Here is an 11,155-nt window from a genome sequence, read left to right as displayed (position 1 = left end):
ACCTGGTAACAACATGACAAATCATCCATGAGAGACATGCACCTCAGTGGACTCATGATTGCTTGAACAATGAAGCCATTAACACCACATTATGTAAATGGTAATGGCCAAAAACATTTAATAGGATAAAGGCTAAGTACAGTGCAATATAATGCCGCTGACTTTAACTGGCTCTTTGAATTATGTTTTCAATTATAACCTTGCTAATGTAATTCATTGTTTCACAGCCGAAAAATGCATTTTTAAAGCTTCACTGAGTCTCTATTTCAGAAATCAGTTTAATCAGTCATGTACATTGAACACATGCACTGAAACGTCCTCTAAAGAGATTGACAAAGTTGCCCGGGATCTGCGCTCGCTACGGCTTTTAAAAGGGATATAACCCCCCCCCCCCTCCCCGCCATGGCAGGTTTCCATTGTGGAGGGAAAGTGTTCATCTGAGATATGAAAGGCCTGTGCCTTTAAGAGGGCTGTCCCCCCTTTTCCTCATGCTCCCCCTCAACCACACAGAGTAGACACTCCTCCTGCGAGCATTTGTGAAGCAGCTCCTGTCCCTTACGTCTCTTTGTGGGGAAACAGAGGGCACACTTTCTAGAGCATAACTGGAGACAGAGACACAGAGTTCCAGGCAGGACGCCCAGGGTTCCAGCCTACAGCCACCCCTGGCCCAGCCCTGCAGGGGGACAGCTCCCCCAGAGCACCTTGGCCAAGAGGTCAACGAAAGGAGAAGAGACGCTAATCAACTAGACCGTCCCAGAAAGTGAGATGAGAGTTGATGATATGAATGATATGAATCCAACTGATCAATGTGGGATCTGAACCCTAAGTGAGAGGTGTATTGAGTGTGTTGTATAAAGTAGCAGTTCTCTTGAAAAGTTAGACTGAAGCATCGAAGTATCCAGGTTACAAGGATAAAAGCTCATCGAGAGAAAACAAGAGAAAGGACACTTCAGCTGAGAATGTATGCATTTTCAAGGTTTTCTTTTTTTACGTCTTGAATTGCCCCATTTGTATTCTTAATTCACCACCCAGCGTTTATCTTATGTTTTCAGCTGTCTGTAAAGCAGCATGAAAAGACTCCATTGAAAGCACTTTCTGCGAGCCGGATAATATTACTTTCTAAAGCCTTGAAACTTTCGCAGACGTCTACAGAAAAAAGAAACCTATAACGAGAATACGAAAACAATGCTGTGCTGGATCCCATATGAGTAAGAGGCTCTGACTGGACTTATATGATTGGAGAAGATATAGGAGTGAAGAGATGTATTCCGGCTGTGGAGTTGGAGTGGCCAGCATTCAAAGCCAGTATCAGGTCAGGGACTCTGTCAGACCATACACCGGACCTGGAGGGAATGTCCCAATGGAAACCGGTGTGACCCCAGCTAGGTGCCCAGTATATCAGGTTCAGCCTTACAGTGGGCAGCCCTCCTGCACTGTGAACAGTGTTTCCAACACACAGCCCACTCCGGTGCCTACACCTCTAACTCCACCTCCCGCCGCACTCAAACCGGGCCAGGGTGGGTTCAAGAAGGTGTGTCGCACAGAGGAGGACAGCCCGTGCCCCTTCCCAGGATTGGCCTCAGGAGTGCTGGAGATGCGTGTCAAGGAGGGCAGTAAGATCCGTAACCTCATGGGTTTTGCCATGGCTCGCATGCAGGGGGATGTCAGTGGTGTTGGGGTTAGTGGAGGCGGTGGCCTGAGGCAGGTTGTTTTCTCTGGGTCAGGTCGTGCCGTCACCAAGACCATCACATGCGCTGAGATCATGAAGAGAAAAGTGGGGTCTCTGCACCAGCTGACCAAGCTGCGCTACAAGGGCGTGAGGGAGGTGTGGGAGAGCCACGAAGGGGGGGCATCGGAGATGACCGTTCACAGGACCGTCCCCTCCATCAGCATCCTTTTGTCCAAAGACCCCCTGGACCCGCAGGAGCCCGGCTACCAGCCCCCTGAGACCCTCAGTGCTCTCTGGGAGGACAGAGACGGTGTGGATGCCCTACAGACAGCCAGCAAGAGACCTCTTGGTCTGTCCCCATACAGTAGTTTCTCTGACCCTAAGAGAGTGTGTCTGGGTCTGGACGAGGGGACTCTGGCTTTGTCCAACCCCCTGGCTAACTGAACTGGTATCAAACAGTCGAGTGGGAAGGATCAGAGGAGTTCATTCTGCACTGCCCTCCCCTCAAGCACAGCGCTGAAACAATCAGAACATTCACTCAGACAGAACAGTGCTTTCTGAGGAGAACTGAGCACCCTGTCCACCCCATCCTCCAGAGGTCAGTCAAAATAGGACCTGAAAGCTTGTCTTTGTAGATACAACATTTATTGAACCCATTTCTCAGCACAATCAATCGTTCGCCTTTGTGCCCAGAGATACTTAATGTCATCATACTATATGTCACACTGTAAGAGCTTAGACATGACAGCACACTTATCACATTTTAAATCATCAACACAACAAAACACAGAGTGACCAATCACCCAAGATCCCAGATTTCTGCTTTCAGTAGACTGACAATACATTTTGAACACTGTAGTTCTGTTTTCCTAATTATATCCAACAACTGCAAATCTGTTCAAATGCACAAGGTAGGTCCACGATATTGTAATGAATACACAGAATATCTACACTCCCCTACGTATATATTTGGACAGGGAAGCTAACATGTTTCATTTGGCTCTACACGCAAGCATTTTGGATTTGAGATCAAATGTTTCATATGATGCAATAGTAGAGAATGTCACCTTTTAATTTGAGGGTATTTTCATACATATCCGTTTTACCATTTAGAAATAAATGCACTTTATGCATCTAGTCCACCCATTTGAAGGTGTCATAAGTGTTTTAACAAAGGCACTTATAATAGTCTACATTTGATACACTATAACACAATAAGTGAATTTATCCAAATACTTATGGCACCTTTAAATGGGGGGACGATATACATAAAGCGCATTCATTTCTAAACTATCCATAATATGACAAATGTATCATGTTTTCAAATATCCAAACATTCAAATAAACTATATGCAGGAAAAGCCTTTTTTGTGTATTTCTATCCCTCAGACTATAGTACTGTACAAAGTCCAGATTGAAAAGGAAATCACAGCGTGCTGATGTGTTGATAAGAGTAACGGGAGAGAAATTTGTCTAAGAGACAGCTGATTTAATGACATGGCCACTGATAAGACGCAGCTCCAGAACCAAGCAGCCTGACAGATGCTGGGGGCTGAAATACAGGGACAGATTATCATTAAGATTACAACACTACATTGCAGCACACTAGAGAAAAGGATCAAAACTAGGCTTGATATAACTAAACACAGTCAGTGTCCCACCAGAATATGAAACCATAGCAGCAGACTCAAGTCCATACCATTACTACAGTGCTAGGGTTCACGTAGAGAATATCTTATGCAGTGTTTGGGAGTAGTGAACTACATGTAATTCAACAAGTAAGTTAATTACATTTGTTAGTGGAACTCAATTCAAATCTTGGTAGTGTTTTTAGTAATTCATTACTTGTGTAGCTAACGAACTACACACAAAAAAATATTGGTAGGCAAGTAGTAGGCAAATTGGTAGGCAAGAATTTCCTTTCTTTTATGGCATCAGACCTGCCTAATTCTCGCTTGTTTTTGTGTTTTTGTGTTGAATAGGATAATTACACATTATGTTAAAGGAAAATACCATCTTTGGGTATTTGAAAAACATTTTCGAACTATATCAACAGTGGGCTAATGAAATAAATACCAAAAGATTGTTTTTGAGAAGTATTTTTCTTTAACATTTGACTCCAGAGTGATATGTTATTGCAATTTGTAGTATGACATTTCAGATATGATAATTTAGACTGGATGTTTAAAAAATAAAAACACTTTAGCGTTATTCCACCTTAAAAAAGCACAAGAAACACGATTCACCATTTATTTTCATCATGAGCAAAAGCTATTGGTTTTCTACCCAAAGTTGCAAAGAAAATGTTGTGATCTATTTAATAAACACAAGAAACAAGCAAAATGGATAAAAGGGTGTGGCGGCAGTAGCAGGAACAGTGGCATCTAGTGGGCAAAACGTGGTACTTTCACACTAGCTTATAGTAAATAACGCAAGCAACTTCAATGGCTAATTTCTCTGAACAGGGGGAAAAGACCATCACCAGATTCACATGGAATACATTACAAAGGATGAAGAAGCAATACTCCAAGCAGCAGCTCATAACTACCTGTCAGACAGAGAACTGATATTGTATACTGGTTGTTGAGTTGGGGTGTGTGGGTCAGTGGGTGGCTTCTGATCGTTTTATTGGATTCCTCATGCCTACTCATTGTTCGGTTGAATTATGGTCCAAGTCGAATGTTAGGTACTATATTTATTGAAGAATATATACATCCTATAAATTAAAATGGCCAATTTGGGTGCAATCAATTAGCTTTATTTAAACAAAATAATGTTTCAGGAATACTAATCTTATCTGTTTCGACCTACATAAATCATTTCAGAACAATCTGAGATGGTGGGTGTCATGGCTTGCTGAAATTACCCTTTAGTTAGGTAAACAATATGTTTCTTAGGGATAGCTTTAGTATAGCTCAACTTCTTCCAGTGTGAAGTAATTGGTAGCTTGGTGAACTATATTTTCAGAGTAACCTCCTCTTCCCTATATCTTACTGTACATCTGACCCGAAAAGGAGTCAAGTACTCCTAGCTCCATCCGTTATGGACGACTCATTCAACTACTGATAAGTGTAAGGTTTTCCTTTATCAAAAAAACGATTAGATACTGTCCCAAACCGAGATCACACTTCCCAAGAGGTATTAGTTCCATATCAGCCATGCCTGCTGAGTATGATAACCTTTCACAAAACGGAATGAAGTGTCCTTTCTCTTCATCATAATGAAAATCTGCAAGGACAACACAAGCCTAATACAATACATTTATCAAAATGCCTTTAGAGCTCTGGAAATAGTTTTGAACAATTAGAAGTGTGAGCCCATGCACTCCTAATATTTTGACTGAGATGACATCTTTCAAAATAATACAAAAAATAATGAAATACCAAACAGTGCTTTTGTAGCAAAGGTCTGCCTGCATTTCACTGTCTAGAGCGGACACAGCCATTAACCTCCTTCTCAAACCCATTAAATTAATCTGAGCAAAGCAGAGAACCCAAGGTTGAATAAAGAAATGCTGCGACTGCAATAAAGCCCATATGGAACAAACTGTGTGTCCTCAAGACTGGAGAAGGTTATCACTTCAGGTCGCTGTTATCATACAGTTAACAGCTTCCATTGAGAAGCCTGAGGGACAACCAGTCAGTGATGCAGGTCACATAGATAGAGGCTCTATAGGTAAATCTCCAATCGACCTGCTCAATCCGTTATCAAGCATGACGAATTCTGGGCCAAGTGTAAAATGCAGAGAGGGTAATTAGGGCGAACTGGATAGTGTATGCCTGAGTGAAAGGACAGATAAAACACTGTGACAAAAGCATTACCCTACAGCCAAATCACATGTGGCTGGTGAGAAATAGCATATCAGATGAGACAACAAGGCACCATATGAGCCTGTGGTGTACAAGGATACACAAGCTGGAAGTCTATTTCCCCAACGACATTGGTTTTCTATGAAGTACCACAGCTTTTTGTATGGAACACATCAAGTGGTATTCTCCTAAAACATATAGCCCTGCAACTACACAAACCAAAATATAAACGCAACATGTAAAGTGTCCCATGTTTCATGAGCTGAAATAAAAGATCCCAGAAATGTTCCATAAGCATAAAAAGCTTATTTCTCTCAAACTTTGTTCACAAAATGAGTTTACATCCCTGTTAGTCAGCATTTATCCTTTGTCAAGATAATCCATCCACCTGACAGGTGTGGCATATCAAGAAGCTGATTAAACAGCATGATCATTACACAGGTACACCTTGTGCTGGGGACAATAAAATACCACTTTAAAATGTGCAGTTTTGTCACAACACAATGCCACAGATGTCTCAAGTTTTGAGGGAGTGTGCAATTGGAATGCTGACTGTTCCAGCATGATAATGCACGGCCCCATGACGCAAGGATCTTTACACAATTCCTGGAAGCTGAAAATGTCTCAGTTCTTCCATGGTCTGAATACTCACCAGACATGTCACACGTTGAGCTTGTTTGGGATTCTCTGGATCGACAGCGTCATCCATTTCCCGCCAATATCCAGCAACTTCGCACAGCCATTGAAGAGGAGTGGGACAACATTCCACAGGACACAATCAACAGCCTGATCAACTCTATGTGAAGGAGATGTGTCGCGCTACATGAGGGAAATGGTGGTCACACCAGATACTGACTGGTTTTCTGATCCACACCCCTAACTTTTTTTTTAGTGGCATCTGTGACCAACAGATGCGTATCTGTATTCCCAGTCATGTGAAATCCATAGATTAGAGCCTAATTTATTTATTTCAATTGACTGATTTCCTTATATGAACTGTAACTCAGTAAAATCTTAGAAATTGTTGCATGTTGCGTTTATATTTATGTTCAGTGTACTACAACTACTACTAATAATAAATATTTTTTAATATTGATTAATCATAACCCTTTTCTGTTTGCCAAAACCTTCCAATGATGTGGATGTAGACTAAGGCAGCCCCCCACGCCTCTCTGATTCAGAGCAGTTGAGTTAAATGCGGAAGACACATTTCAGTTGAATGCACATTTCAGTTGAACTGACCAGGTATCCCCCTTTCCTTTTCCACTGCATAGAGAATGAGAATAAATTCATTTTGAACTTTGATAAAAGTGTGCACTCTATTTCTTCCCTTCTCCCCACCTGCAGCAGATGAGAGCGAGGTCTCTAGGATGGCGTGGGAGTTTGCTATCTCCCTGCTTGCAGATGGTTCCATCTTTTCTTATCTAGAAGAATGGGTGCTGCCTCCATTCCCTTATCTGGGAATCCTTTCAATTGAATATTTACTGGGCCTATGTTGCTTTCTGCCTGTGTTAGCCCCACTGAACACACTATTCCTCTTGCTTGGGAAGACAGGCCGAAGGGTTTTTCTCCCCCCCTTCATGCACACTCTCACTCTCCATCTCCCTAGTCAGGGAATGGGACAGTGATTGATTATGTGATTATGCCAGAAAAGAACGTAAGGTTAAGCTGGGAGCAGCACGGAGGTATTAATGAATGACCATACAGGGAATATGTTCAACAACAGAGAAAAGTATGGATTATGACAGGGGGGAATACCTCCTCCATCTTGTGTCAAGAATAGAATAGATGGAGTTAATCACTTTTTTCCCCACACTCTTATTTCCTTCTTCACTTTGTACACCACGGATTAAGAGGCACACTCAAACAGTCATTTTAAACGTCTTATTGCAATATAACTGGCAGGCTGGGGTCTATCTGCATGAACAAACCAGGTCACAGCTCCTCCCTGGTAAGTGTCTCAAAATATTTTCAAAAAACAAATTCCTCCATGTTGGATTAATCAGTGCAGCTGAGGATGTAATTGCAGTGCTGAAGTCAAAGCTGTAAGTGCAGATAATGAAGACTGAATAAAGGGCTGCCAGAATTCAAATTCAAAGTTCAAAAAAATATGAGAATAGCAGAGACCACTGTGCCCCTGATTTATATGCTCTAGAATTGTAGCGGGCCACAATGCAAAATGGTGGGACTTTAGTTTGTTTTACATTTTATATAGAACAAATTGATCTATACCCCCAAATTCAATTTCTGATGTGCAAGCTGATGATTGAATGAGAAAAGTGGGATAAATTTGACAATTAAGAAGAAAAAAAATGTAATTGCCTAAATGGTGGTTTTAATAATTTTTAAAGAAGTATGTTTGTCTTCTGATGCTCTACCAAAACTCTCAGATAATCTCCATTGAAATAGCTTTTTAGTCCAGGACTAAATTAGTCTTGTGTCTGGGAAACCGCCCCTCATTGTGTTACATGGGTTAAGGTAAAATTGTGAAAGCTGTCAATTTGGTTACTTGAACTGACTGTTGCTGCCCTCTGGTGGAGGTGAAATATTATAGACACCTACATTTGGAGAGGACAGCAGTAAATAACAATAGCTCTATATGCTTCATGTTCAGGCTGTTTAAGGGACTAAATGATGGAAAGACGTTTGTTTTGGCACAAAAATTTGTAAAATTGTGCAGTACATTGATTGATTGATGATACTCAAGTTATCGCACTTAGTCTAATTTATAGGGCCCTAGCCCAATATTGGACTTTAACGTTTCTCCTTACACCATACTGGGCACGCGCGTACGTCCGCAAATTGATTTTGTCCCTCCACACCAAACGCGATCACGACACGCAGCTTGAAAAATCAAAACTCTAAACCAATTATATTAATTTGTGGACAGGTCAAAAAGCATTAAACATTTATGGCAATTTAGCTAGCTAGCTTGCAGTTGCTTGCTAATTTGTCCTATTTAGCTAGCTTGCTGTTGCTAGCTAATTTGTCCTGGGATATAAATGTTGAGTTATTATTTTACCTGAAATGCACAAGGTCCTCTACTCCGACAATTAATGCACACATAAAACGGTCAACCGAATCATTTCTAGTCATCTCTCTTTCTTCCAAGCTTTTTCTTCTTTGGACTTTATATGGCGATTGGCAACTAACTTTCATAAGCTGTATTACCACCACCGACCTCCGTTCATCTTTCAGTCACCCACGTGGGTATAACCAATGAGGAGATGGCACATGGGCAAATGCTTCTAAAAGCCAATGAGGAGATGAGAGAGGCAGGACTTTCAGCGCGTTCTGCGCCACAAATAGAAGCAACTTCTATGTTAGCGCCTGGCAATGCAGACGTTTGTTGGCGCAATGATTGAATAACATGTATGTGTACATTTATTTTGCAACGCTCACGCATGGGACGTGAGCAGTGTGGTCAGCATGTTAGTCCAAGGACCTTACATTTCGTATGATATGTTACAAATTGCAATTCGTACAATATGTTACGAATTTTAATTTGTTGTGGCTTATGAAAGCTAGGCTAGGAGTTAGGGTTAGAGTTAAGGTTAGCTAACATGCTAAGTAGATGCAAAGTAAACTCAGCAAGATTTGCCAGTTCTTGCTGTGAGATGTTACTCCACTCTTCCACCAAGGCACCTGCAAGTTCCCGGACATTTCTGGGGGGAATGGCCCTAGCCCTCACCCTCCAATCCAACAGGTCCCAGACGTGCTCAATGGGATTGAGATCTGGGCTCTTCGCTGACCATGGCAGAACACTGCCATCCCTGTCTTGCAGGAAATCACGCACAAAACGAGCAGTATGGCTGGTGGCATTGCCTTGCTGGAGGGTCATGTCAAGATGAGCCTGCAGGAAGGGTACCACATGAGGAAGGAGGATGTCTTCCCTGTAACGCACAGCGTTGAGATTGCCTGCAATGACAACAAGCTCAGTCCGATGATGCTGTGACACACCGCCCCAGACCATGACGGACCCTCCACCTCCAAATCGATCCCGCTCCAGAGTACAGGCCTCGGTGTAACGCTCATTCCGTCGACGATAAACACGAATCCGACAATCACCCCTGGTGAGACAAAACTGCGACTAGTCAGTGAAGAGCACTTTTTGCCAGTCCTGTCTGGTCCAGCGACGGTGGGTTTGTGCCCATAGGCGACGTTGTTGCCGATGATGTCTGGTGATGACCTGCCTTACAACAAGCCTACAAGCCCTCAGTCCAGCCTCTCTCAGCCTATTGCGCACAGTCTGAGCACTGATGGAGGGATTGTGCGTTCCTGGTGTAACTCGGGCAGTTGTTGTTGCCATATTGTACCTGTCCCGCAGGTGTGATGTTTGGATGTACCGATCCTGTGCAGGTGTTGTTACACGTGGCCTGCCACTGCAAGGACGATCAGCTGTCCGTCCTGTCTTAGCGCTGTCTTAGGTGTCTCACAGTACGGACATTGTAATTTATTGCCCTGGCCACATCTGCAGTCCTCATGCCTCCTTGCAGCATGCCTAAGGAACGTTCACGCAGATGAGCAGGGACCCTGGGCATCTTCCTTTTGGGGGTTTTCAGAGTCAGTAGAAACGCCTCTTTAGTGTCCTAAGTTTTCATAACTGTAACCTTAATTGCCTACTGTCTGTAAGCTATTAGTGTCTTAACGACCGTTCCACAGGTGCATGTTCATTAATTGTTTATGGTTCATTGAACAAGCTTCGGAAACAGTGTTCAAACCCTTTACAATGAAGATCTGTGAAGTTATTTGGATTTTTACGAAATATCTTTAAAAGACAGGGTCCTGAAAAAGGGATGTTTCTTTTTTTGCTGAGTTTAGCTAAAAGGTAGTAGGCAGTTGCTAATTAGCTCAAATTATAAAATTGTCGATGATGAGATTAACACACAACCCTTAGGTTGTTAGATGTTCACGTTATACGACCACCCACGTACCCTCCATTCATTTTTGCCTTAAGTAACCTTCTGTCTCATGTAAACATACCAGATGTAACATATACTAATTTGAGTGTCCCGGATTGGCGTTTACTATTTTACATCTAGTCAATGAGACCAGGCTGTCCATTTACACACAGTTGTTCAGAGAAGGTTAGCTAATTAGCACAGATCGTCCAATCTCTCTTCGCTCTGTACACAATCGCTGTAACATGAACATATGGCCGTCTGGGAACCCTAACCCTATAAAAGGTGTATCAATTGAAGCTTTGTTTTTCGAACACGATTTCTCACTGATGGTTTATATGCTTCCAAAACCATACTGCAATCATTACAAAATGACGGCCTACCCCGGCCAAACCCTAACGACGCTGGGCCAGTTGTGTGTCAGCCCTATGGGACTCCCAATCACGGCCGATTGTGATACAGCCTTGAATCGAACCAGGGTCTGTAGTGACACCTCTTGCACCGAGATGCAGTGCCTTAGTCCTTCGAATGCCCCATTTATCAGTGGGTAATGTAGCCTAGCAGTTTATTTACTGCGTTAGGCAGGTTAACACTGCTATGGGAGTGTGTATTTACGGTAATTATATTGTAACGACCCTGGGTTTAATGTATTACCAGAAGGCGTATGTACATTGTATGCATTTATTTCCAAATGGCAGTTGTTGATAAGACCACCAAAGGTGAGGCTAACAGCCTACCTCACTCTGTCGCGCGGTTGTCTCCTAGCACGTAGGCCC

General features: G+C 42.6%; 1 protein-coding gene across 1 annotated transcript; it reads left to right on the top strand.

The window, feature by feature from the left end:
* Positions 1-538: 538 nt before the first annotated feature.
* On the top strand, positions 539-3,030 carry LOC115167310 (uncharacterized). Its single transcript, XM_029721616.1, has one exon. The coding sequence runs from the start codon at positions 1,262-1,264 to the stop codon at positions 2,111-2,113; it is 852 nt and encodes a 283-aa protein (XP_029577476.1). The 5' UTR covers positions 539-1,261; the 3' UTR covers positions 2,114-3,030.
* Positions 3,031-11,155: the final 8,125 nt, after the last annotated feature.

The sequence above is a fragment of the Salmo trutta genome, chromosome 29 (genome assembly GCF_901001165.1).
Source record: "Salmo trutta chromosome 29, fSalTru1.1, whole genome shotgun sequence".
Lineage (NCBI taxonomy): Eukaryota > Metazoa > Chordata > Actinopteri > Salmoniformes > Salmonidae > Salmo > Salmo trutta.
This window is presented reverse-complemented; position numbering and strand designations above follow the sequence as displayed.